Source organism: Lissotriton vulgaris, chromosome 4_1 (genome assembly GCF_964263255.1).
Source record: "Lissotriton vulgaris chromosome 4_1, aLisVul1.2, whole genome shotgun sequence".
NCBI classification, from domain to species: domain Eukaryota; kingdom Metazoa; phylum Chordata; class Amphibia; order Caudata; family Salamandridae; genus Lissotriton; species Lissotriton vulgaris.
The window spans coordinates 567,423,446-567,450,629 of NC_141691.1; the positions used below are offsets into that span (position 1 = coordinate 567,423,446).

Consider the following 27,184-nt stretch of genomic DNA (forward strand, 5'->3'; position numbering starts at 1 on the left):
GCATTCCATCATACTAGTGGATGTTTCCTCGAGCCTTCAACAACAGCCAGAGTGAGAAGTGTAACAAGTCAGATCATATTGCACTTACTTGTATTGAAGTAAGAAGTTACTCACTGATATGTTATGTCATCTTTTGCCACAGCTCCAGACGAGTTTCTTAAATAACATCCTACATATCAATTCTGCGGCATTTCAGAAAACCCTTTGGTATGTAATGTTTATATGCATAAAGGTGTCAAAGTGGATGTAGGTTTAGTGTTTTCTTTAGATAAGGTTGCTTACTTACCTTTTATTGCAGCCTACCTGTTGTCCAGTACCCAATTGGAGTTGCCACGCATCCATTCTGAAGACACCATCAAGCACTTTTTCCCCCACTCTTTCCTTGTTTTGTCTCCCTGTTTTCCCCTGGCGCGTCTCTCGTACTCTAGTGTTTGATAGAGTCGGAAGGCCGGAGGGGAAGGCTGTGGAATATTCTTCGGATTCCTGACGCTCCTGTGGAATCTACTTGCAACCCTTACATACATGATCCCCTTGGCTGACATTGCCAGATCCCATGGCCTCAACACCTTTTTGTACCCAGCTCATCCTCTCGCCCTCAGAAGGCCCGCCATCAACAGGACCAACGACCGCAACTACATGACGAGGAGGGGCGCTAGGAGGCGCACGAGCAAGATGGCCACACTGGAGTGAGGCTCCTGCAGCTCAGTGCAAAAATCCGCTCACAAATCCTGCCCAGATGGTCACAATTGCTCAATAAGCACGACACTGGAGTGACTACATCTTCATGCATCAGCGATGAGAGTTTGGGACGTGTGGCAGGCAGCTGACCGCCGCTGCAACATCACATTATGGACAGCGCTGAAGGAGATCGGAGTGCCTGGATCTGCGACCTGGCGGCAGCGCTCAAGCGAGCACCCATGAGCCAAGCCTCACAGCAGATGCGGACAACGAACCCCGCTGCGACCGAAGATTGCGGTGAGTGCGCCGGTATCCTACCCCTAGCGCTCAACAATTCGACTTTCTCCCCGCTCAATTGAAGTGGCGGGGTCCTGAATCCCTGCAACATTGCTGCCCCCATCATCATCCTAACCCCCCGCAGGTGCTGAACTGACATTGATCCCCCCCGCAGCCAGAGAACAGGTTCAAGCAGAAGGCGTAAGCAACTGACCGATCGCGGTGCAGGTGCTGAAGTCAGCAGCTTTCGGTCCTCGTACCTGCGCCACCACGCATCGTCACGGAAGGCCACCTATAAAGCATTGCATGCATTCTGGGCACCGGAGATGCTCCCCGCGACTCATCGGCGGACCCAGAGCTCGCTCTTGACGGCGGCAAACTGGAGGGCGGGTCCCCCCTGCTATCTCTTCTGCAGTGCTCTTTCATCCTGAGACCACGGCCCACTTTCCCCCACTGCATGCCGAATCGGTGCACCGCCGATCCTTTCTAGACGCTGGGTATCACTCGTGAAAAACATCAGCCGTGTGGCATGTTACTGTGCCCCCCTCCCCCCCCCCCTCTATCCACCACCAGGCACCCTGCTCAGACTAAATGCAAGGCGTTGCCAACCATATCAGTCTGCCTGGTTGATACGAATCCGACGAAGGTACGCGCACCCAACCCACTGCGCCGGAGGAGACTGGGCACCACGCACACATCGATTGACATAGCTCTTGGGGCCTCCACCATATCGAACATGGGGAAAGCAGACATAAGACAACCGCGGCTGATGTTCGAAGCCAAGAAGAGTAGACGTATGCAACAGGACGAGCCAGACGCAGTCAGAAGTGGATCAATGAGCAGGTCATCACCCACACCGGACGATGATATAAAAGCATTACTTTTAGAGATGGGCCAAAGCCTCACATCTCTTGCACATAAAATGGACACCATGCACAACCGGATGGACGCCATTGTACACAAACTAGAGGGGCACTAAGAACGCATAAAAGAAACAAAGCGTTGCATCTCCGACACCGAAGATACCACAGCTCATCTTCAGGCCAGTAAGGAGCAAATTGATAAACTGCTGAAAATCATTGCAGCGAAAAACGAGGATCGTGAAGCAGACTGAACAACATCCGAGGCCCTGGTATTCCCGAGAGCACAAATACTGAAAAGATGCAGGAGTACATAGAACAGCTACAGTGCGACACAATTGGCGCTGAATTCTTCTCATCCCAATTTATCGTCGAAAGGGCACGCAGATCTCTAGGACCCAGGCCTCCCTGGGAAGTACACCTCGCCCCATCATCACCCGGCTTCTCAATTACCGGGATCGAGACGTCACCCTCAAGGCAGCTCGGGAGAAACGTCAGCTCACTTTTGAAGGGAATAGCTTGACTATCTACTCGGACTTTACAGCAGGAGAGGCGCAAGTTCATGCCCGCCAAACAAAAATTAAGAGAGGCTCGAATTGATTATGATCTCCTGTACCTGTAGCTAAAGTTCTAATTAATGGTCACCCATCTCCAGCCTTTCACATCACTAGAGGCACCTGGCAGGGGTGCTTACTCTCCCCCCTGCTTTCTGCTCTGGCAGTAGAGCAATTGGCGGCCAAACTACGGCAGCACCATCAGGACAAGATGTTGCAGTGCAACCTACGCCAGATACTGATTTTGCTCTATGCGGATGACCTTACTCTTTATGTTAGAGATCCGCAGGGTACTTTGATGAGAATTTATTGTATTTGGGAAACTATCTGGGATCCATATAAATTGGGGAAAGTCGCAAATATTTCCTCTCACTCCTGCTGCTCAGCCGTTCCCCCTGGATTGCCCACTAGAATGGTGCCACTCAGATGTGTGATATCTGGGAATCTGCATCCCCAGAGACAGGGAGGAATTAATGGGCCTCAATTATGGCACCGCCATGGACCACATAACCGATAGTGTCACTCTTAGGATAACCTTGCCTCTTTCCCTAGCAGGCTGTGCCTCCTTGATAAAAATGGTAGTTCTCCCACGGCTACTGTATTAATTCCTCAATATTCCGTATTACACTGGGAGGCACTTTTTTAAGGCACTACGATCAGAAATGATCAGATTAGTATGGGGAGACAAATAACCACAACTGCATTGGAACATTCTCACCAGGCCTTATTCACAAGGGGGTTTCTGAATTTCAAACTTTACTACATTTGTGCCCAGGCATACTGTGCTTATTGTTTTCTCCCCCCGTCCCGCCACATGCCACAGGTCTCAACAGAACAGTGGCTGCCTTATCCGGTACCTCTAGACGGCGCGATATGAACTACCTCCCAGCCTCAGGACAAGACACCAACCACGGTCACCTGCACGGTTGAGGCCTGGAATTGCATTGTGACCCTACTGCAATGTCCCATGCTCTACTCTTCACTGCTCCCATTATCATATCATTCCCACATGCAACTAATCCAGGAAGTGGGAATTCACAAGCTCTCAGAGCGGATCCACATCAAAACATGGGGTGAACTTAAACACAAGGGGCAATTTTAGACATTAGATCAAATGTTCCATGAAACCCAGCCATCCCCTCTGGATATATTCCTCTACGTAAGGCTTCGACAGGGCATGTGCTCCATTAACTCAGGGTTCCCCCAAGAGCCTCCCACATTGGCCCCTTTGCAACAGGTACTTAGGGTAACATCCCTAGGTCACATGGTTTCCACACTATACCACTCCATACATACAACGCAGGAAGTTCCCCCCTTGTCCCTCTCGCACACATTGGAACTTAGAGCTAGGAAAAGAGCTTACGGACAAACACTGGGCATACTGCTGTCTACAAACAACAAATTTCAGCCGGCAGCCGGTTGCGCATTACACATTTTAAATTTGTGCACCATCTATACAACACTCCAGTCAAAATGATGAAGTATAAACTGAAAGACTCGGACTGCTGCGATAGATGTAAAAACAACAGTTGATGGACAGCATGTAGAACAATTTGATACATTCACCCCAGTACAGAGATCTGGGCCTAAATCCATTGGCACTCCAGAGGCGGACTTCCTACATCTAGACTGGGAATGTTCCGGAGTGAACGAATATTGGGGTAATGTTTTCAATGCACTAGAACAGATGACAATGTTAGCATTAAAACGCACTAAGTTTGTTGCCTTACTAGGCTACACCGTGCTAATTGCTAAACCATATCGCCGGTACACCGCTACTGCCTTGGTGATGGCTAAGCGTCGTATCGCCTGTAGATGGGGCAGGGGACGAGCCCAGAAATTCAAGGACTGTCTCACTGACCTAATATATTGCCAGGAACAATTTACCAACTACGTTGAATTGCTCCCCTCGGTTTCACGGCCAAGAGACATTTGGGACCCTCTCAGAAATTACCTTCTCACACACCTGGGAGATGCCCAGGACGCCACCCCAGCGATATTGGAGCCATAGCTTTATTACCGCACGGAGCTCACGTTTGATGCGCTATATACATCCCTGGCCACCATTTCCCTCCCCCTCCCCCAAGACGCCAAGAAATATGATCCATAGGCCATGCAATGGTATAGCAGTACCGCTGTTTTGATAAGTATAATAGCTCTCATGAAAGATGTGTAGCTACCAACGAAGTCACCACTATTCAATGCTGTATACCCTGATGTGCTGTCTTATGTGGATGGAAAAAAGGCAACAAAGACATTATGGACTTGTAGGACGTTTCCTTAAGCCATGAACTGCTCCTGAGAGGAGGGAACAACATCTGTATAATGGTCAAAGTGTGTGAATTTCTGCTTAACTTATATTATAACTGTATTGCTATTATGATTCGAAAAACCAATAAACACAGTTTAAAAAAAAACAACTACCTGACAAGAGTCGCCAACTGGCTGAAGACCAAGTGAATAAAGCTCAAAGCGCACAAGACTGAGGTGCTGATCTTTGGAAAAAACATCCCTCAGTAGAGTGGCACCTGGTGGCTGGTTAAACACAGGCTCACATCGACAGACCACGAGCAACCTGAACAGCAAACCGCATGTAGCGCCAGATCAATGCAGTCTCCTCCGCCTGCTTCCACACCCTGAACATGCTCCAAAAGAGCTTCAAATGGCTCCCTGTCGATTCCAGGAAAACCGTCACCCAAGCCCTAGTAACCAGTGGGCTCGACTAGGGCACCACACTATGGTGAAGAATCACTCAGCTCCTGAAGAGACTCCAGACTATTCAGAACTCCGCTGCCAGACTCATCCTCAACCTCTGCAAAACACCCACATGACCCGCCACCTCATTAACCTCTGCTGGCTCCCCGTCAAGAATAGATGGCAATTCAAGATGCTGAAACACAATTACAAAGCACTGCACGACCAAGGACCAGCATAAATCAACCACCGCCTGAACTACCACCAATCCTCCAGACACCTACGCTCCTCCTCCCTCAAACACCGCATCTGCCGAAACTACAGTGAAGGGCGCTCCTTCTCCTATTTCACCACCAAGTCCTAGAACAGCCTTTTCTTTCACCTCAGAACAGCATCTTCCCTCACGGAGTTCAGAAAGGGAACCAAGACCGGACTCTTCGTCTGATTGCAACAGAATGATTTTAACTGGATACCCTTATGTGTGGTTTTCCACGCTCTGCAAATCAAAACTGATTGATTGCTTGATCCACGGGGATAAATTTAGCTAACTGCTATTCGGCAATGCGAAAGTGGCCTGCGCATCTAAGGGTGCAGTAAGTATACAAATCACTGATGAATGAATGCTTGAATTAATCTCAGCCACCGGTAATCACGCAGGCCAGCTTTCCAATCCATTGTTATTTTGCACACCATGTCACCTCAGTTTGGACCCAGCTATATAAATATCAGTCTTGACCCTGCTCCAATAGGAACAGTCCAGCCTGAACTGCCATGCCAGGTCCTCCCTGAACCCGAACACAAGCAATGCTGGACCAGTTTCCCCCACGTTATGGGCTCTTCAACGGGGTACAGCTTGTTTACAGTATCTGCAGGTGTAGGGAGGAAGCAAAATGATTTGGCATTGCCTTTGCAGCATACCAGCTCAGGCATCTGGAAGAAGTCAAGAGTCTAAAATAATGATATTATCCAGGGTTTGCCAATATTGTTGGTGTGGCGTGGGGGTCATATTAAGATTAGTCCCTGTACATGTACCTGGCACTAATATTGCTGCTAGTAGAGGCACCACTGGCTAGGGGATCGGTGGAAGTGAAGTCAGCACCAGAGGAACACCTTGGGGAACGTCCTTGGGGTCAAATGACGCAAGCAATATCCCATAAGGAGCCTCGTCTTGTCCCATGAGGCCCAGTGGGGCATCAGAGGGGACCATTTCATTTCTAAATATCACCATCATGACATGCAGGAACAGTGGTGGGTTGACGCCATGTGACGGAATCTCCAGCTAAGTCAGAGTAGGCTTTGGGAGCCAGGATAGAAATCAGAGCCAGCGTAGGCAAGAGAACTGGCAGAGTGGCCAGAACATGAGGCAGGGTAGGACTTGGAGGAGGCACTGGAGTAGGGGGCAGACCTCCTGGAGGATCTTGAGTGATGTAGACTAACTCTGGCTCCAGGGCTGATTTTGCTGGAAGAGCAATCTGTCAAGGTGAAAAACTTCAAGACCACAATCGATGTCTTTTTCACTTCTTCAGATGATTCCTCCTCTTCTCCTTTGACGACTTGCAGGGTGGAGAAGAGCAAGACTTCGAAGCTGACCTCAACCAGCCTGATGCTCATTGTGTGGGCCATGAGCAACTTCGTTTCCCGCTCTTTGATGCTTTTAGCTCGCATGAGATCACATTTTTGGCATGACCTCAAGTAGTGCTTTGGCTCTGAGCATCACAAGCAGACCTCATGGAGGACAGATATGGAAATCTAACAATGATATGAACAGCAAAGCTGAAAGTATCCCCTGCAAGACCCACATTTTCCTCACTCCACTGAAAAGTGCAGTGTCATCAACATCTTCTGCAGTGAAACAAATTCAGAAAATCTGACAGCGCATCAACACCTAGCCTGATTCATCTCCTCTGCCCTCTCTTTCCTGTAGAATGCCGAAAAAGTCACCCTTCAAAGGCTTGTCACTGGCGGATCTCGCCTGCATAGTAGAATCCCTCAAAAGCCATTACTTATGCAGATCTCTTGCAATCTTCCCTTATCAACGGTCTGTCTGGGGATGATCTCTCTTGGGACGATCTCTCATCCCTACTGATCATATCACCCCTATCCTAATTAAACATCATTGGTTTCCATTGCCAGCCCACAGCATCATAAAAACCAGCTGCATCATTTATAAGGACATTATGATCAGCATCCCTGCTTCATCTTGCATCATCAAACTACAGACTAAGAAGGGTCAAAAGGAAAGAATAGCGCGAGGAGGCATCTGGAATAACATCCCTGTATCCACAAGGACAGCCCAAAAGCTGTTGCAATATAGGAAAGATCTGAAGACTAATCTCTTTATAGAACACTAGATCACAATGCATTAACAGTCCCCAAACCCACTATCGGAGAGATTGTTGACTTTATGCTCGTCTTTGACATTGCACAGCGCTATGCTGCTTTTGGATAGGTTTGCACTTTAGAACTTTTACATGCATACATAGATACTATCCTATGTTCAGTGCATTTCACTAGGTTAGTTCAACTGTGCATGATATAGGCCACATTTTTTTGCGCACCTTACTATATAAACACGCTTATTCTTATTTGATTGAAAACAAACGAAACGAACGACCGACCAGGGTCTAGCACAACCTATACACAAGTACCAGGATACATTTTTCAAGAAAAGGTGCAACACACTTCCCACACCTGTCGTCCCAAGGGGCAACTTTGGTCAATACGTTCATGGAAAAATGGAAGGCGCACTCGTTGTAATCAGACACTGGAGCGTTGATTCCATACAAAAAACGGTTCTTTATTTCTGTAATTTATTACGAAGATTAACACACAGCCAACGCGTTTCGTTCCATGTTGGAACTTCATCAGGGCTGCAAACATATATAAGACCAACATATATATGATAATTATTACAAAAATATTTTCTGTACATAACATAATGAATAAATAATGAACACAAGACAGAAAAAGGCCCATTTAAAATTACAACAAAGGCGACCTATAGACACAACAGTATGTACATTTAGGAAAAGAGGGGAGGGGAATAGCTTTCGGTACTCATCTTCGCTTGAAATGAGACCACGCCCTTGCCCCTTCGGTCAGTTTTTAGTTCTATATTGTCTCTCCGCCTGATGTGCTCCTCTCTTGAATTTTATATGACATGGCTCGGATTGTTTTCTTAACCTGGTTTATTCTTACAGGCATGGTATAAGGCCTCAGGGTCTTTCTCTTTAACTCACCACTGGGAACTAATAGTTTATTGTGCTGTTTTTTCTTGTCTTTTGCAGTTACTGTATGTAGTGTAACTTCGTCGTTTATATCCCTATCTTCTGGATTGAGGTTCTTGTGCCGACATCGGCATTGACATTTTGGAAGGTGAGACTGCTTGTACTTCCGCCAAATAAAGAAAACTCCTGCTTGTAGAATAAATGTTCAGGTTACTTATCCTGACAGCGCTCTAAGGTATTCTTTCTTTATTTTGTTTTCTTCTTACCCTGCTCTGATCTTTTCCTTTTTCTTCTTTTCTCCTTCGCACACTTTTTTCTACTGTTTTCCACTTATCTCTACTCTAATGAAAGGCAGAAGTGAATGTAAGGACTATGGTCTTTTGTACCTTTAATTTTAATAATGTACGCATTGTCGGTTCTCTAAATGAACTTTGCATATAAAAGAACAATGTTATCTTTTAAAACGATGTGGTATTTATGTACATGTTGAATTGTATGTACGTGCATGTTTCTCCCACCCCCACTCCCCTCTTTTTCTAAATGTACATACTGTTGTGTCTATAGGTCACCTTTGTTGTAATTTTAAATGGGCCTTTTTCTGTCTTGTGTTCATTATGTATTCATTATGTTATGTACAGAAAATATTTTTGTAATAATTATCATATATATGTTGGTCTTATATATGTGTTTTTATGTTGTTTGCAGCCCTGACAAAGTTCCAACATGGAAACGAAACGCGTTGGCTGTGTGTTAATCTTGGTAATAAATTACCGAAATAAAGAACCTTTTTTTGTATGGACTCAACGCTCCAGTATCTGATTACAACGAGTGCGCCTTCCATTTTTCCATGAATTCTTATTATTATGTCACATTGTATTTTCACACAGAACTTGCATCTGTGTTCGTGTTCTGTTCTTTCCTGGGATTTAGTCTGAACACAGCAGACAAGGTTAAACAACAATGTCCCTTGTTATTTTGTTCTGGTCAGGCACAAGCACCTATTCACAGCAAAGGAGTGTAGATGTTGTTTGTGAGCATAGGAGCTTTGTCATATAGGTATACAAAGTAATGTAACACAGAGAGAGAGATAGAAACTTTATGAGAGGAAATAACGGCTGTACCAGAAATGTAGAACGTCCAATTATGTATGCTTAGGTACGGGGTCTGCTACTAATCCCAGAGATCTTTGTTGTATAATCAAATTTCCGCTTCTGTCGAAGGGGAGGGAGGAAAGTCTAATTTGTCTTATAACATGACAGGACTTTTTATAAAATATGGTTTATGGACTATGCTGACTGTATTTTCGTAAGCCATTTTTTTTTCTAATTGTGGCACGAATACTGCATTCTAGAGCAGAATAGCTTAAATAAATATTTCAAACTTTTTTTGTGTCAGTGTTCTATTTCATTGTGGACGAGTTTGTGAGTGAAAGTTTGTGTCCTGTTACCGTGATCCATAATAGGGTGGGGAGTGTTGTGCTCTGGGGTGTTAATTCACTTGTTTCCCCGGAAAGGTTAGGAGGGCAAGTGAGACACTATAATAAGTCGGACTCAGGTTCATGGGTATTGAGGTGGTATGGTGATTCAGACCCAACCTACTAATCCTCTATTGTCTCATGCGTAGCTCTGTTTCTGAGCATAATCCCTGCAATACAACCCTGATTTCTTCAGGGGAGACATCTAAACACTGCATAATTCAAAGATTTGAATCTAGAAAATGCAGCATGAAGAAAGAGAAAATTCACGGAGAGCAGCTACGGATCTGTATCTATGGGTGTGGAAAAAGGGAACTGATATCAGGATGGTGCTATTTGAATCAACCTGAAATTATTACTACATCGCAACCTGCTCAGAGATGGATCTAGCACCAACGACCTGTGAGTGAGCATATGACAAATGTTTCTGGATCCAGTCAGATACTTTGGGAAAGTCAAAAATAGAGCAATCTGCAGTCGGCAACATCCAGTGGAAACATTTACACAGCCAATATGACACACATTTGCAGACACATATGTAAGCTCTGACGAACTGTTTAATGTCAGTCAGGCGAATGGATGTATAATTGGCCCTGTAGATACGCAAACACAACCTTTAGCCATCTTCAAAGGTCATTACATTTGAGCTGCTGCACCCATTCAGTCAGTGAATTCTCCTTGCTGAAATGAATTCTATTCAATACTGGAAAACAACAGTTGGCTCAGCAACCAAAACAGTGACTAATATCCCCCATGCACTTTACGGACATTCGTATTTCCGCCCCTGAAAACAGACCCAGTTTTGAGAATCTGTCTTGAGAAAGCAAAAAAGTACAGACAGGTGCACCATGACATTTCACACTCCCCAGAAATGTCACCAAAGTAGCACATGCCAAAGAAGCAAACACTTGGAAGGGGGGGGGGCTAATTCAAGAAGAGACAGATAATACACACTAAACCCTCTGAAATGAGCTCTTATTTCAGCCAAACAAAACGGTGAATGCATACATAGATATCACAGTGTATGTCTTATTCCAAAAGTGACACCACATGTATTTCATCTTATTGCACCAGTCAAAAAACACTACCATTCCATATAACACATCAAAATTAATTCTTCTCAAATAGATACAGAATGACTGCTTCCGGAGCATTAAGGTAAACATGTGGTACAATGATGCCTGCTTTGATAACTCACTGTCCCCAATGTGCCTCATCGGAAAGGTTAGCAGCATAACATTCACAAACCATTGGTTCACGTTCTTGTCTTTAATCAATGTTGGTTGACCAAGCCATTCTAAAATATAACCATAAACCTTCAACATTAAAAGGACTTTTAGGGAACATTACAAAATGGAAGTAACATTTCAACACTGGAGGTAACAAATGGCACAGCATCATGGCACTTGAATGACATTGTCTATACAATGCATAGGATGCTACTGAAACATCCCATAACATTACATTACTGTTACAAACAATTACAAAGACATTAAAAAAAAAATTAATTTATATGCGGCACCGATTTTCAAACGCCAGCATACTATCAGTTAATTATGGCCATTTTTAAGATAATTAACTGCAACCGGTGTAAAAGTATAAAAATCGTAGATATTGAACAAGTTACTTACCTTCGGTAACGATATATCTGTAAGAAACATTAGTTAGTGTTAGATTCTTTACCTTAGAATATCCCCAGGCGTCAGTCTGGATCCGGAAACTTTTGCGTAGCAGTACCCCTGCGCGTCGGTAGGCGTCGTCTGCAGGCGTCCCCTGCGGCTCCGCGTCCGTCGTCGGCGTCGTGCGCCGTGATGACGTCGCTGGAGTATATAGACGCCGCCTCCGCGCGCTGACGTCAGTTCTTGTACACAGCTTTTCCGCGCCAGGAGACGCAGAGCCATGAGAGAACCAACACTGGTGCCATTTGAAAACTAGGGCCCTGAAAGGGATGTCCTTAACCCTAGGTATCAGTTCGCAGAACGGGGAGGATGGGTGGGTTCAGTAAGGAATCTAACACTAACTAATGTTTCTTACAGATATATCGTTACCGAAGGTAAGTAACTTGTTCATCTGAAAGAAACACGTTAGTGTTAGATTCCTTACCTTAGAATACATACCCCAGCAATACCAACCCCGGTGGTGGGTCTGCGAACCAATACAACACTACACCAGAAAGTCCTGGAGGACAGAACGGCCAAAGAAGCCATCCCTCCGGACTTGACTGTCCAGGCAGTAGTGCCTCGCAAAGGTGTGCAGCGAGGCCCACGTAGCCGCCTGGCAAATGTCCTGCAAAGGGACTCCCCGGCCCAGGGCAGTAGTAGCCGCCGTGGCCCGAGTGGAATGGGCCCTCAGCCCAACAGGGGGCTCCTTCCGAGCCAAAGAGTAGCACGCTTTGATGCAGAGGACGACCCATCGAGAGATGGTTCGTTTACAAACCGCCCGTCCCTTCTTCGCACCCACGTAGCCAACAAACAGTTGGTCATCCATCCGGAACTGGCGAGTGCGATCCATGTAAAATGAAAGCGCACGTTTTGGGTCCAGACGATGGAGCCGCTCTTCATCCTTTGAAGGATGCGGAGGCGGGAAGAAGGAAGGGAGGGTGATGGACTGCCCGATGTGAAAGGCCGAAACAACCTTGGGCAGGAAAGAAGGTCTAGTCCTCAGAACCACCTTGTCACGATGAATGGACAGGAAAGGAGGTTGGACAGAAAGAGCCTGGAGCTCACTCACTCTCCTGGCAGAGGTGATGGCAACCAGGAAAGCCGTCTTTAAAGTCAGGAGACGGAGAGGACAAGAATGAAGGGGCTCAAAGGGAGCACACATCAGAAAGGTCAGAACCAGGTTCAAATCCCACTGAGGCATCACAAACGGAACAGGTGGAAACATGTGAGTGATGCCCTTCAAGAATCGAGTTACAATCGGGGATTTGAACAAAGAAGGCTGATCAGGAAGCCTCAAAAAGGCTGAAAGGGCAGAAAGGTAGCCCTTGATAGTGCCCAGAGCAGAGCCCTGCTGGGCAAGAGAAAGAAGAAACAGAAGAACCTCCGAAAGAGGGGCAGAAAGAGGATCCACAGCCTTTGCTGTGCACCATGCCACAAATCTGTTCCACCGACAGGCGTATACCGACTTAGTGGAGGGACGCCTGGCTGCCAGAATAACATCACAGACTTCAGGAGGCAAGTCAAATGGCCTCAACTGCCGCCGCTCAATCTCCAAGCATGGAGGTGGAGACTGGACAGGTTCGGGTGGAGGACCGTCCCCTGCTGCTGCGACAGAAGGTCCTCCTGAAGGGGCAGGCGGATCGGGGGACCGACTGACATGCTGAGTAGCTCGGGATACCAGTACCTTCGAGCCCAGTCCGGAGCCACAAGGATAACTTGGGCCCGGTCGCGCCTGATCTTCTTCAGCACTCTGGGCAGAAGTGGTATAGGCGGAAAGGCGTATAACAGACCGCAACTCCACTCGCGCCGAAAGGCGTCGCCGTGCGAGTGCCGTCTTGGAAACTCCAACGCGCAGAACTGATGACATTGCGCGTTCTCTTCTGTGGCGAATAGATCTAACCAAGGCTCTCCCCATTGCAGAAAGATGCCTTGCGCCACGTCCGAGTTCAGACGCCATTCGTGATCCATCGAGCACCGACGGCTGAGTTCGTCCGCCCTGGCGTTCAGAGAACCTGCCAGGTGTTGAACCGTCAGAGTCACGCCCTGACGTTCCAGCCATTGCCAGAGGCGCAGAGCCTCCTGGCAAAGGGTCCACGACCCCACTCCGCCCTGTTTGTTGCAGTACCACATGGCGGTGGTGTTGTCGGTGAACACCTGCACCACACTCCCGTTGACAAAGGGGAGGAATGCCTTCAGTGCCAGACGAATCGCCCGCAGCTCCAACAGGTTGATATGGAGCCGGGACTCCGCTGGAGACCAGATGCCTCTGATCTCTGCCTCTCCCAAGTGGCCACCCCAGCCCTGGAGGGACGCGTCCGTCACGACAACGTGCTCCGGTTGGGGAAGGGAGAGGGATCTGCCTCTGACCCAATCGCGGTCCGTAAGCCACCACTGCAGCTGTCTCGCAGTGCCCTCCGAGATCAAGACGTGGTCGGACAAGTTGCCCTGATGCTGGGCCCACTGAAACTTCAGGTCCCACTGCAGAGCCCGCATCCGCCACCGGGCGTGATGCACCAGAAGGATGCAGGAAGCCATCAGTCCCAGCAGCCGCAGCGTCAACCTGACCGAAACCCGGGATAGCGGCTGAAAGATGGGAATCAAAGCCTGTATATCCCGGACCCGCCGTTCCGGAGGATAAACCCGAAACTGCGCCGAGTCCAGAACCGCTCCGATGAAAAGGAGCTTTTGAGAGGGACACAGGTGTGATTTCGGCACATTGATGGAGAACCCCAGGTCGTGCAAGAGGTCTGCCGTCATCTGAAGGTGGTGGACGACTGTTTGGGGCGAGCCCGCCTTCAACAACCAGTCGTCTAGGTAGGGGAAGACTGAAACCCCCAACCTGTGCAGATGGGCTGCGACCACCGCCATCACCTTTGTGAACACCCGTGGGGCGCTGGTAAGGCCGAAGGGGAGCACGATAAACTGAAAGTGCTCCTGGCCTACCGTGAACCGCAGGTAACGCCGGTGGGCCGGCAGGACTGGGATGTGAAAATAGGCGTCCTGCAAGTCCAACGCTACCATCCAGTCTTGCGGGTCTAGAGCAGCCAAGACCTGAGCTAACGTCAACATCTTGAACTTCTCCTTCCGGAGGAAGCCGTTGACGTTCCTTAGATCCAAGATAGGACGTAGGCCCCCCTTGTCCTTCTTGGGTACCAGAAAGTAGTGGGAATAACAACCACGCCCTACTTCTGGCCCAGGAACGCGCTCGATGGCCCCCTTGGCCAAGAGGGCCGTAACTTCCTCCTGCAGAAGTGTCAAGTGGTCCCCCGACACACGGTGGTTCTGCGGTGGCATGGCTGGAGGAGTGGTCTCGAAGGGGAGGGAGTAGCCCCTTCGGACGATTTGCAGCACCCACCTGTCCGAAGTGATCGTGCGCCAGTGAGCGTGGTGATGGCGAACCCTGCCACCCACTGGCGTCACATGGGGCCGAAAGCACGGACTAGGAGGATTTTGAGGCAGATGCTGCGGGGGGAGGTGTGGTCTGACCCCGCCGTTGTCCCCGACCGCCACCACGGCGGTTTCCACGGCCGCCACCGCGTTGAAAGGATTGTTGCGGCGCGTGGCTGGCAGCACGTGTGGGGGCGCCCCTTCCTTGGCCACGAAAGGGACGAAACGAACTCGTTTGCTGACGCAGGGTCGAGAGACCCAAGGACTTGGCCGTGACCCTGGAGTCCTTGAAGCATTCCAGCGCGTGGTCCGCCTTGTCACCGAACAGGTGACGGCCATCGAACGGCATGTCCATCAATGTATTCTGGACGTCTGCCGAAAAGTTGGTGGATCTCAGCCAGGCGTGGCGACGAATCGCCACCGTCGTTGACATAGCTCTGCCCAGCGAGTCGGTCGTATCAAGACCACACCGTATCGAATACTTCGCTGCATCTCGGCCCTCAGCCACAGCTTGACCGAGTTTTGCCCGCACCTCCATGGGGCATTCTGGCAGCAGTTCCGCGACCGTATCCCACACAGAGTGGGTGTAACGGCCCAAGAGGCAAGCGGTGTTGCAAGACCGCAGGCCCAAACTAATGGACGAGAAGACCTTTTTGCCAAACTGGTCATACCTCTTGGATTCCCGGTCGGGAGGGGCCGACGGGAATGCGGACTGGGAGGTAGAGGCCTGGATCACCAGACTCTCAGGAGTGGGGTGGGTAGACAGGAACTTGGGGTCGTCCGGACAAGGACAGTGGCGCCTGGCCACGTTCCGATCAACAGGCGCACCTGAAGCGGGCCTGGACCACGTGCCCAACAGAACGTCCGACAAGGCTTCATTAAACGGCAGCAGTGGCTCCTGTGGGCATGACTGCGGTTTGAAGACCTCAGTGAGGATGTTAGGCCTCACGGCCGCGACGGGGAGCTCAAGGTGTAAGGCCTTGGCAGCCCTCATCAGCACCACAGAATATGCAGCTCCCTCCACCGATGCCACGGAAGGAGGAGAGATCAAACCAGGGTTAGGAGAGTCGTCCAGACCACTGGCATCCCCCAAGTCACCCGTCCAGTCCGGGTCTAACTGGCACTCGCGTGACAGAGGGTCCTCGGACCCCTCCCAACCTTCACAGAACTCTTCATCTCCGTATTCGGAGTCAACGATGTAGACCGGCTCCTCGGGGACAATGGACCCCACCGGCGCCGAGCCCGGCGTCGAGCGACGCCGGTCCGACTCCGCGCCCGGCGTCGGTGAAGGTAAGGGGACGGCGCCGCCCGGAGCCGGCGCCGGAGCCCCAGTGCCGCCCGAAGCCGGCACCGAGGAACTGGCGTCGCGCGGGGGCGGCGCCGGGGGCAACCCCGATGGAATCGGCGCCGGATCGGATGGACGTCCATCCGGCGCCGACCCCGAAGGCCCTAGCGGCGCCGGTATCGGCGCCGTCTGCGGCGCCGGAGTCGGAGCATCCGACGGCGTCGAGGTAGGGTCAGCTGAACCGCTAGGGCCTCCGGACGGGTTCACTGGGCCCGCAGGCGCCGTGGAACCCGCCGGAGGAGACAGGGCCCTCATGGCCATGAGGAACGCCTCTATCTCCTCAGGCGTCGCACCGTGCCCAGGGACCTGAGGGTATGGGGCAGGCCGCGCCGGCGACTCTCGCGGAGCCGCGGGGTTGGGGTCACCCGAACCCCCGGCCGCATCGCGCGAGCGTCGGGGGGAGTCGGGGTGCGATGACGACGCCCCGACTTCTTGTGCTTCTTACCTGAGGAGGATGACGAGTGGCGCCGACTTCCGGAACGCTCGGCGCGGCTCCGCGACCGCTCCCTCGAACGCTCTCTCGACCTCCGGCCGGACCGGGACCGCTCCCGGTCCCGACGTGGGGCCGACACCCGGAGCTCCAGCAGCTTGCGGGACCGCTCCCGTCTAGCCTTGCTGGTGAGGGCCCGGCAGTCGACGCAGGAGTCCACGTCGTGGTCGGGGCCCAGACACCGGAGGCAGAGGCGGTGATGGTCTGTGACCGACATCGTGCGCTCACAGTCATCGCAGTGCTTGAACCCAGGCATCCTAACAGGCACAATAGAGATACAACAAACGAAAAACTTGGTCAAAGACCGGAGTACTGCTCTTCAGATCTGCGTCCACTGGCGCGGAAAAAAGAAGAACTGGCGTCAGCGCGCGGAGGCGGCGTCTATATACTCCAGCGACGTCATCACGGCGCACAACGCCGACGACGGACGCGGAGCCGCAGGGGACGCCTGCAGACGACGCCTACCGACGCGCAGGGGTACTGCTACGCAAAAGTTTCCGGATCCAGACTGACGCCTGGGGATATTCTAAGGTAAGGAATCTAACACTAACGTGTTTCTTTCAGATATATTGGTTCAACGGAGATATATTATTTCATCTTGACTTCGTTTTAAAGATTTTAAATAGTACTAGTCCCCCTTCTAAGCTCTGCCTATTGTTAAAGTCTCCAGAGTGAAGATTTTTCCATTTAATGCATACTTGTGGGATGGTGCCAAAATGTGACTAGCTGTAGATACTAGCCAAAATGCTACTTCACAAGTACATTATTCTCTAGCAGGGGAACAAGCCACAAAGTAGTTAATAACCTGGAGCTGGGTTGAGTCCTCAGGTTGGCACCTGGAACCATGAATCATGCCCCAGTCAATTCAACCCTGGATATGCATATAATTGGATATTAAATTAATGTAGCTTTTATTCATAACAACAATCTAGAAGCAAAAATAAGATTGTTGCTTCACAGGATATGCTCAGAAATTGAGAGAAATATCTACATTGGCTTGATTATAGTTTATCATTTAAAGGAATGAGGTCATTTCAAGTTTCATACAGTAATTACAAATGTTACAATAAGTGATTTCATTGTATAAATGCAAGCTCTAAAAAAAAGTAGGTTTGAACTTTCTTACCATCAGCCCAACACTTTTTCTTGTACACATCTTCAACTGTATCAGCAATTCTCTTACTAGAGTTCAGGATTTTTTCCTGAACCAAATGTGAATGCTCCTTTGATGCAAGATGATCCTTAGAAATGAGCTCAATGGTTTGCATTACATCATTTCCTTGTTGTAGAAATGGGTCCACTTTCAGTTTAAAAAAATCAAGGTATCTACGGTAGGCAGCTAACTTTGTTCTATGATCATCCATAACAATATGGTTGAAGTAAGAAACACTATTTTCCACTGGATTTATATCATGGAACATTTCTAGGTCAGTGCTTGTCGGTGTCACAACTTCATGAGCATCATCCCTAGATTGGCCGAAGTAATTTTGAGGGTTGTGTAGAAATTTTACCCCGCAAATGTCACACTGTGTTTGGTCAACATCAGCTTTTTTAAAGTTGGAGGGTACCAACTTGCCATCCTCATTGCCTTGTTGTTCTAATTTTGGAAACAATGCTCTTCTCTTTAACTTCATACAAAAGTAGACTAGAAGAAAAATATGTCCCAATTTTCGTAAAACACATGCTTTCTGGTGCACCTGAGAGGCAATTGCTGCTATTAGATCTTCTCTCTCTTCTACATATGAGTATTTCTCATGTTCCATATAAGGTTCCTCAAACGACTCTGGAGTATCCAGATGACATTCAACCCGTTGTTGAATCTTCTCAAAGAAGATACCCCTTACAGCACCTTTGCCATAGTTAGAATCCCACCTCCAGTGGCACTCGACCAAATGTTCATCATCTCGGAATATTAGGAGTTCCTGGAGGCTTTCAACTATTTCTCCTATATCTGTAGCAACAGTTACACTTTGTACAACCTCAACCAATCTTTCAGGGACCTTGGAAGGGAATTTCTCCTTCATATCTAGGAGTTTCTCCTTTATTTCTAGGAAATTACAATGTAAGAGGCGTGATGCTCGTTTATCCAAAACTCCACCAATATTCACCAACATTGTTAAGCACAACACAACTGCCCGCTCAGCTTCACCAGAGATAATAAAATCTGGATCATTAAAAGCATCCAAAATAACGTTGAATGACTGATCTTCTTCCCCACACAATACTCTGGCAAGGTAAAAGAGATGGTATCGAAACCCTTTTACTGCTTGGGCTACATCTTTTGGGGTGTACTCCCATAAAATAGAAAATGTGTCTTTGATCAATGTTTTTCTGTTTTTGCTACTGAACATAAACTCCCAGAAATGAAGAAGAGCAATGTAACTCTTTGGCAAATAAACAGAGAGTTTCTTCTGAAGGCGCATTAGAACTGCACAACAGACAACAAATTGGAATTCCAGTAGCATAACCGTATTTCCAATACCAGGAACAAGCCTTTTCTTGATTAGCACATTCATGAACCTAAAGAAAAGTCTTTTACAGTTTTCTGGGTTTCTGTCAACATACAGCTGGTCTATGCAATTCTGAAGAAGCCTCATGAAGCACATGTGTTTGTTGTCTCCCTTGTTGTATTGGTCATTCGGTAACAACATCCCAAATCTGCCATCTATTCTTTTTCCCTCTCCTGCCAACTTAAATTCTTTGTTATAGTTTTGTTCCTCATGCATAAAGAAGCTCTCAAGTCTTTCAGGATAACGGGAGGACAAAATGAAAACATGCATTGCTTCCAACCACAAATCAGTTGATTCTCTTCGTGTTCGAGCGTTTTCAATCTTAAATCTGAAATTGATGTAGTCATTCAACACCTTCTTACAAGGCATGGAGAACTGGTTTTTGAATTCCAAAAGTTCTTTGCATACTGGAATGTTTTCAGAAAGTATTCTCTGGTGGAAATGCTTAGGGAAGAATGAATCAAGAAGAGATTTGCAAAAGAAATACTTATCTGCTGGTAAAATATTTGTGATTTCTTTATGTTCAAACAGCAGGTCTTCTGGAAACACATCCATGGCTTGCAATAACAGTCCATTGATAGTAGCCAACTGTTCTTTGCGTTGTAAAATAGACTTTGCTTCATGCCTTAGTACAGGTCGATGAAAATCTTTGCAATTCTCATTACAATTAAGACCAACCAAAAAGTTTAGGCAAACATCAGGAAACTCCTGGTCCATTACTCTTTGAGCAATGCAACACATCCGCTTTAGGAGGTGTTCTCCCAGCAAAAATGTCACATCTGCTAAATCTAGTGAATAATTACTATCTTTCTTTTTCCTTTTACCAAAGTCAGTGCCAGCACTGGACAGAATTTCTAAAATTCTTGGACCCTCATTCAAAGGGATCAGACACAGGTTTTGATCCACTTGTAAAATCCCAAAAAATTCAAAACACAGTTTGACCATTTCTTTCTCCGCATTGTTGGATGCTTTCTGAAGTGCTTTACTCAAATTTACTAGCATATCTAAACCGAGTGTTGCCATCTTTAACAGAATTGAGCTGTCAACCTCACAATGACTGAATTCAAAGAGAGCTTCAACCATGCCAGCACTGTGACCAGCACGATTAAATCTATAAAATGCATCTTTGAGTAGCCTACAATCTTTTTTCAGCATTCCGTTAATAAGAGTTGCTTCTGCGTAGCCGGAGAATTGTCTTTGCCAACACAGTTCCAAGACTTCCTCAAGAATGCTTTCAACATTGTCTACTATCTTATAACCTGTCACGCTACAACGAACAGCTGCCAGCAGGCACGAGACTCGAAACTCTGTTTTAGTGGTGAGGTTAGCTGCTTCCAAGAGCTCTCCATGTTGCCGCATCATCAAGGCAGCTTCTTCATGTCTTCCTTTATTCTTCATGAGATCTGCAGCTTGGGTATAGCGTTTGTGAGATTTTAGGAAGATCAACTGATCTTCAGTATCCAGCTCTGATAAAACTTCATTCATCTTAGCTGGTTTACTTGCCCTCAAATATTCAGCTGCAGCTTCCAAATAAAACTGATTTGTAGTGTAGGGAAGTTTGGACTCTGGGTGTAATTCTCGATATCTAGGGGAAAAAAAGAAAAAGGCTCTCAAATTCAGTTGAAAAGTTAACTGAAGCTAAGAAAATGAAGACAATGAAACATTTACAGTACAACAGCTGGGGATAAACAATAATAAGATCTAAATCTTTGACTACAGTCATAATCACCAATGCATGTTTACAGATTCGTGCTGACATTACTTTTGCTCAAATCAATATCCTACAAAAGAAAAGAGTGGGCCAGATTTAAATGCCAGGTAGGACTTTATTTGCCACATGCACACCTAATATTACCCGTAACAATAGTTTTGCAGTGCAGGTACCATAAACCAGATTCATTAATATTTTTTATATAAAAAGTGACATTCCAGAGTTTTCCAGTACTACAAATAGTAATTAAAACACAATTGTGTGTAACACATTTTGCAACTGTGACTCATGCAAACGTAGCGTTCAGAATTAAGCACACCAACCACTCCGCATCAGTTTTATTTATAATTTTCAAATTCAATACACTACGCCACTTAAGCTGTTGAGTGGGTTAGCGATGATCTTGAAGTACTGCTACAGCTATGTGAAATCGATTTACAAAAGGGGGTGGTGATGAACAGAGTGTCTGAATTGAGCAGACCACTCTTACCCAGTCCAAAGATCAGGGCTTGATCCATCACCGTTATTTATCTCACTGCCCCATCCCAGCTCAGAACCTGGCTATATGCAAATCAGTCTGTCCCTGGCCCAGTGCATCATGGGAACAGGGCAGACTAAACTACCAAGCCAATTCTTTACCAGAAAGGAGACAAGCTACCGGGGACCGGTTTCTGGCATTTCAGCCGTCTTCGGCCCGGCTTGCTTGAATCCTGATGGAGCAGTGAGAAAGGGACTCATGTCTGAGTATACCCTGCCACACCTGTAGTGGCCAAAATCGATTTACAAAAGGGGGTGGTGATGAACAGAGTGTCTGAATTGAGCAGACCACTCTTACCCAGTCCAAAGATCAGGGCTTGGTCCATCACCGTTATTTATCTCACTGCCCCATCCCAGCTCAGAACCTGGCTATATGCAAATCAGTCTGTCCCTGGCCCAGTGCATCATGGGAACAGGGCAGACTAAACTACCAAGCCAATTCTTTACCAGAAAGGAGACAAGCTACCGGGGATTGCCCTGTTCCCATCATGCACTGGGACAGGAACAGACTAATTTGCATACAGCCAGGTTCTGAAACTGGGATGGTGCAGTGAGCTAAAAAACGGTGTTGGATCTAGCCCTGATCTAGCCCTGATCTCTTGACTGGGTGAGAGCTTTCTGCTTAATTCAGAGACTCTGTCCCTCACCACCCCTTGTTGTAAATATTTTTGTCCACCCTAAGCGTGGAAGGGTATTCTCAGATGTGAGACCCTTGCTCATTGCACCATCAGGATTCAAGCAAACCGGGCCGAAGACGGCTGTAATGCCAGAAACCGGTCCCCGGGAGCTTGTTTCCTTCCCAGTGTAAGAATTGGCTTTTGTAGTTTGGTTTGCCCTGTTCCCATCATGCACTGGGACAGGAACAGACTAATTTGCATACAGCCAGGTTCTGAAACTGGGATGGTGCAGTGAGCTAAAAAACGGTGTTGGATCTAGCCCTGATCTCTTGACTGGGTGAGAGCTTTCTGCTTAATTCAGAGACTCTGTCCCTCACCACCCCTTGTTGTAAATACAGCTATGTGAAATGTCACAGTCCTATACAGGATGCTGCCTTGTTTTGTGTGATTTACAATAGAAAGTGAGGACGTCAGACACTGTTAAAAAATTGCATCTTTTACTGGAGGCCCTCCTCAACTTGGGTATCACTAAAACCTTTTAATTCATTTTCAAATGACAGCCCCTTACGGAATCAGCAAGCTAAAACACAATCAATCAATCAATCAGAGTACTTGTAAAGCGCTCTACTTACCCGTAAGGGTCCCAAGGCGCTGAGGGGAGAGGGGTGTTGCTACTTCTCGAAGAGCCAGGTTTTGAGGAGTCTTCTGAATGTGAGTAGGTCTTGGGTCTGCCGTATGTGGGTAGGGAGGGTGTTCCAGGTCTTGGCGGCGAGGTAGGAGAAGGATCTGCCGCCGGAGGTCGTTCGTTGGATGCGGGGGACAGCGGCGAGGGCGAGGCTGGCGGGCGGAGCTGGTGGGTGGGGGAGTGGAAGCTGAGTCTGCTGTTCAGGTAGGCTGGTCCGGCATTGTGGAGTGCTTTGTGTGCGTGGGTGAGCAGCTTGAAAGTGATCCTCTTGTCGACGGGGAGCCAGTGTAGGTCTCACAGGTGGGGGGTGATGTGGCTGCGGCGGGGTACGTTGACGATCAGTCGGGCGGAGGCGTTTTGGTTACGTTGTAGTTGTCGTAGGTGTTTGGCTGGGATTCCTGCGTAGAGTGCGTTGCTGTAGTCCAGTCTGCTGCTGACGAGGGCCCGTGTCACCGTTCTTCTTGTTTCGGTCGGGATCCACTTGTAGGTCCTGCGGAGCATGTGGAGGGTGTTGTAGCAGGAGGAGGAGACAGCGTTGACCTGCTTAGACATGGAGAGGGAGGACTAGAGGATGAATCCTAGATTGCGTTCATGGTCGGTGGGTGTTGGTGCTGTTCCCGGTGTGGGCGGCCACCAGGAGTCGTCCCAGGCTGAGGGGGTGGGTCTGAGGATGAGGACCTCCGTCTTGTCCGAGTTCAGCTTCAGACGGCTGCTCCTCATCCAATCGGCGACGGTCTTCATTCCCTCGAGGAGGTTGGTTTTGGCGGTTTATGGGTCCTTGGTGAGGGAGAGGATGAGCTTGGTGTCATCAGCGTAGGAGATGATGTTGAGGTCGTGATGGCAGGCCACTTGTGCGAGGGGGGCCATGTAGACGTTGAACAGCTTTGGTCTGAGGGATGAGCCCTGGGGGACGCCGCAGATGATGTCGGTGGCTTCGGATCGGAAGGGTGGGAGGCGGATGCTCTGGGTTCTGCCGGAGAGGAAGGATGTGGTCCAGTGTAGAGCCTTCTCTTGGATTCCCGCTTCTAGGAGGCGTGTCTTCAGAGTGCGATGGCAGACCGTGTCGAAGGCGGCTGACAGGTCCAGGAGGATAAGGGCTGATGTTTCGCCGTTGTCTAGTTGGCGCCTGATGTCGTCTGTGGCGGCGATGAGGGCTGTCTCGGTGCTGTGGTTTCGTGGTCCAAGATGTTGTTGTCTTCGAGGTGGCGGGCCAGTTGCATGTTGACTATTTTCTCGATGACCTTTGCCGGGAAAGGGAGCAGGGAGATGGTCCGTAAGTGCTTGAGGTCCTTGGGGTCCGCTTTGGGCTTTTTGAGGAGGGCGTTGATTTCGGCTTGTTTCCAGCTTTCCGGGAATGTCGCTGTTTCGAAGGAGATGTTGATGACCTTCCGTAGTTTGGGTGCGATGGCTGCATCTGCTTTGTTGAATATGTGGTGTGGGCACGGGTCAGACGGAGATCCTGAGTGGATGGAGTTCATACCTTGCGTGTCTCGTCGTCGTTGACGTTGGACCAGGAGGTTAGGCGGTTGGTGCTGATGGTGTTCACAGGGGAGGTGGAGTCTGGGGTAGTCGGGGCGGTCGTGGTATTGAAGCTGTTGTGGATGTCAGCGATCTTGCGGTGGAAGAAGATGGCTAGTGAGTCGCAAGGTTCTTGTGAGGGCGGGATGTCGCTGGCGCTGGGGTTGGAGAGTTCCTTTACGATGTTGAAGAGCTCTTTGCTGTTGTGTGCGTTGTTATCCAAGCGGTCTTTGAAGGTGGATCTCTTGGCTAATCTGATGAGGTGGTGGTGGTGTCTGCGGGTGGCGTCCTTGTGGGCTGCATGGTTGTCCCGTGTGCGTTCGTGGAGCCATGTCTTCTCCAGTTTCCGGCATGCGCGTTTAGAGGTCTGGAGCTCGTCGGTGAACCAGGTGGCTCTCTTGTTGGCGTGGCTGTTGGGAGGGTTTCTTGAGCAGGGCGAGGGTGTTGGCGCAGTCGTCGATCCACTGTCTGAGGTTTCGGGCTGCGGCGTAGGGGTTAGTGGGGTCGGTGGGTGGGTTCTTGGCGAGGGAGGTGATCAGCTGGTCTTCGGTGACTTTACTCCAGCAGCGGCGAGGCAGCTGTTGGGTGCGGTGGTGCATGGTTGGTTTCTTGAAGGTGAAATGATGCAGCGGTGGTCGTTCCAGTGGAGTTCAGTGGTGTGGTCGAAGGCGACGTGGGAGCCTGTGGAGAAGACGGGATCCAGCGCGTGGCCGGCGGCGGTGACGAGTTGTCTGAGGCCCAGGTTGACGAGGTGGTCGATCAGGATGGCGGAGTTGGCGTTGTTGTTGTTCTCGAGGTGGAAGCTCAGGTCCCCGAGGAGGATGCAGTGCGTGGAGGCGAGTGCGTGGGTGCTGGCGAGGTCGGTGATGAGTCGCTGAACTGAGCCCGGAGTCCCGGGGGGGGTCTGTAGAGGAGTGTTCTTCTGAGGGTGGTGTTGGGGTCGGTGTGGATCCGGAAGTGAAGGTGTTCGGCGGTGTTGAGGGTGTCATCTGCGTGGGTGGCGACCTTGAGGGTGGACTTGTGGACGATGGCTATTCCTCCTCCGATTCCGTTGGCGCGATCCCTGCGGGTGATCTTGTAGCCGTCCGGGATGGCTATGGCGATGTCGGGCACCGAGCAGTCGTTCCACCAGGTCTCGGTCAGGAAGGCCACGTCTGGGGCGGAGGTGTCGAGCAGATCCCAGAGCTCGACAGCGTGCGGAGCGGGTGTTGAGGAGTATGCAGCGGAGGTGGTTGGGTCCAGTCCTTGGAGGTTTGGTGGCTCTGTCGCAGGTGAAGCTGCAGGTGTGGCAGGAGAAGGGTCCGTGGGTCCATTTCAGGGCGGCCTGGAAGCAGGTGTGGTTTTGGCCGGCGTTGAGTGCGAGGAGGGTGCTGGCGTCGTAGTGGATTCTGGTGTTGTGGCGTTCGTGGGGTCCAGTGGTTCTGGCGCTGGGCGCGGTCCAGGCGCGGATTCGGCGCCAGCGGCGCGCCTCCGCTGCGTGGCTGCTTCACGGCCTGCATATGAGATGGCTTGGGAGGGAAGAGCAGCTGGGAGGCGGGAGCGGGGAGGCGAATGGGTGTGCAGGGGGGGCAGGGCTGCAGGGATGCAGCGCGGGAAAGGGTCAGATCGGGAGCGGCGGGGGGAACTGGTGCACAGGGCAGAGGGGAGGGAAAAGCCCAGGAAACAAGGAGGCAGCAAGGACAGGGAACCAGGCAGTCAGGTGACGAGCAGCGGCGTGTGGGCGAGCTGCCTGCAAGCAGGGTCCAAGGTCACAAACAAGCGCAGAAAGGTCACAAAAAATGGGGGGAAACTAGTAGCACAGAGGCACAAGAAAGGGCAGAAAAGGTCACAAAAACGGGGGGAAATGAGTGGCACAGAGGCAGAAAGGTCACAAGAAAGGGCAGAAAGGTCACAAAAAACGGTTGGAAACGAGTGGCACCGAGGCAGAAAGGTCACGAGAAAGGGCAGAAAAGGTCAGAGAAAACGGGGGGAAACGAGTGGCACCGAGGCAGAAAGGTCACGAGAAAGGGCAGAAAAGGTCAGAGAAAACAGGGGGAAACGAGTGGCACAGAGGCAGAAAGGTCACAAGAAAGGGCAGAAAGGTCACAAAAAACGGGGGGAAACGAGTGGCACAAAGGCACAAAGGTCCCAAGAAAGGGCAGAAAGGCCACTAAAAACGGGGGGAAACGAGTGGTACAGAGGGCACAAAGGGGAGTAGAGGCAAGAAAAACGAGTACAATCAGGGGAGCAGAGCGCAAGAAAAAGGAGTGCAATCAGGGGAGCAGAAGGCACGAAAAACTGGTACAATCAGGGGAGCAGAGGCAAGAAAACTAGTGCAATCAGGGGAGCAGAAGGCAAGAAAAACGAGCGCAAATCAGGTGAGCAGAAGGCAAGAAAAACTAGTGCAATCAGGGGAGCAGAGGCAAGGAAAACGGGTACAATCACGGGAGCAGAAGGCACGAAAAACGAGTGCAATCAGGGGAGCAGAGGCCAGAAAAACGGGTGCAATCAGGTGAGCAGAAGGCAAAAAAACGAGTGCAATCAGGGGAGCAGAGGCCAGAAAAACGGGTGCAATCAGGGGAGCAGAAGGCAAAAAAACGAGTGCAATCAGGGGAGCAGAAGGCAAAAAAAACGAGTGCAATCAGGGGAGCAGAAGGCAAGAGAATGGGCACAGATAAGAATGCAGGCACAGGGGGTAGACAGGCAACAGCGGTCACAGACACCAGAAGACAGTATGGGCAATACAGGGAAGACAGACAGACAGCGACAGTGATATAAACCTAAGACCTACCACTGGCCACCAGGGATGAGGCACAGGTGGTAGCCTGCGGGTGGAGGAGGGCCTCAACTCCTACAGCAGCGGCAGCTGGGGCAGGGGCAGGACACAAAGGCGGAGCTGTGTGGTGGGGGAGCGACCTACCAGCAAGGGCAAGAAGCAAGCACACTCACTAAAGCAGTGAAGCCCTTACACCCAGAACAAG

At 49.5% G+C, this 27,184-nt stretch overlaps 1 protein-coding gene across 3 annotated transcripts in view; it reads right to left on the minus strand.

Annotated features, from left to right (window-relative positions):
- TRANK1 (tetratricopeptide repeat and ankyrin repeat containing 1) overlaps positions 1-27,184 on the minus strand; it is a 1,005,982-nt gene that overhangs the window by 149,125 nt on the left and 829,673 nt on the right. For all 3 annotated transcript variants that reach the window (XM_086964756.1, XM_086964757.1, XM_086964755.1), the window contains one exon: positions 17,773-20,741. In XM_086964756.1, the coding sequence (XP_086820882.1) occupies positions 17,773-20,741 (2,969 nt within the window). The remainder of the gene's footprint in view (positions 1-17,772; positions 20,742-27,184) is intronic.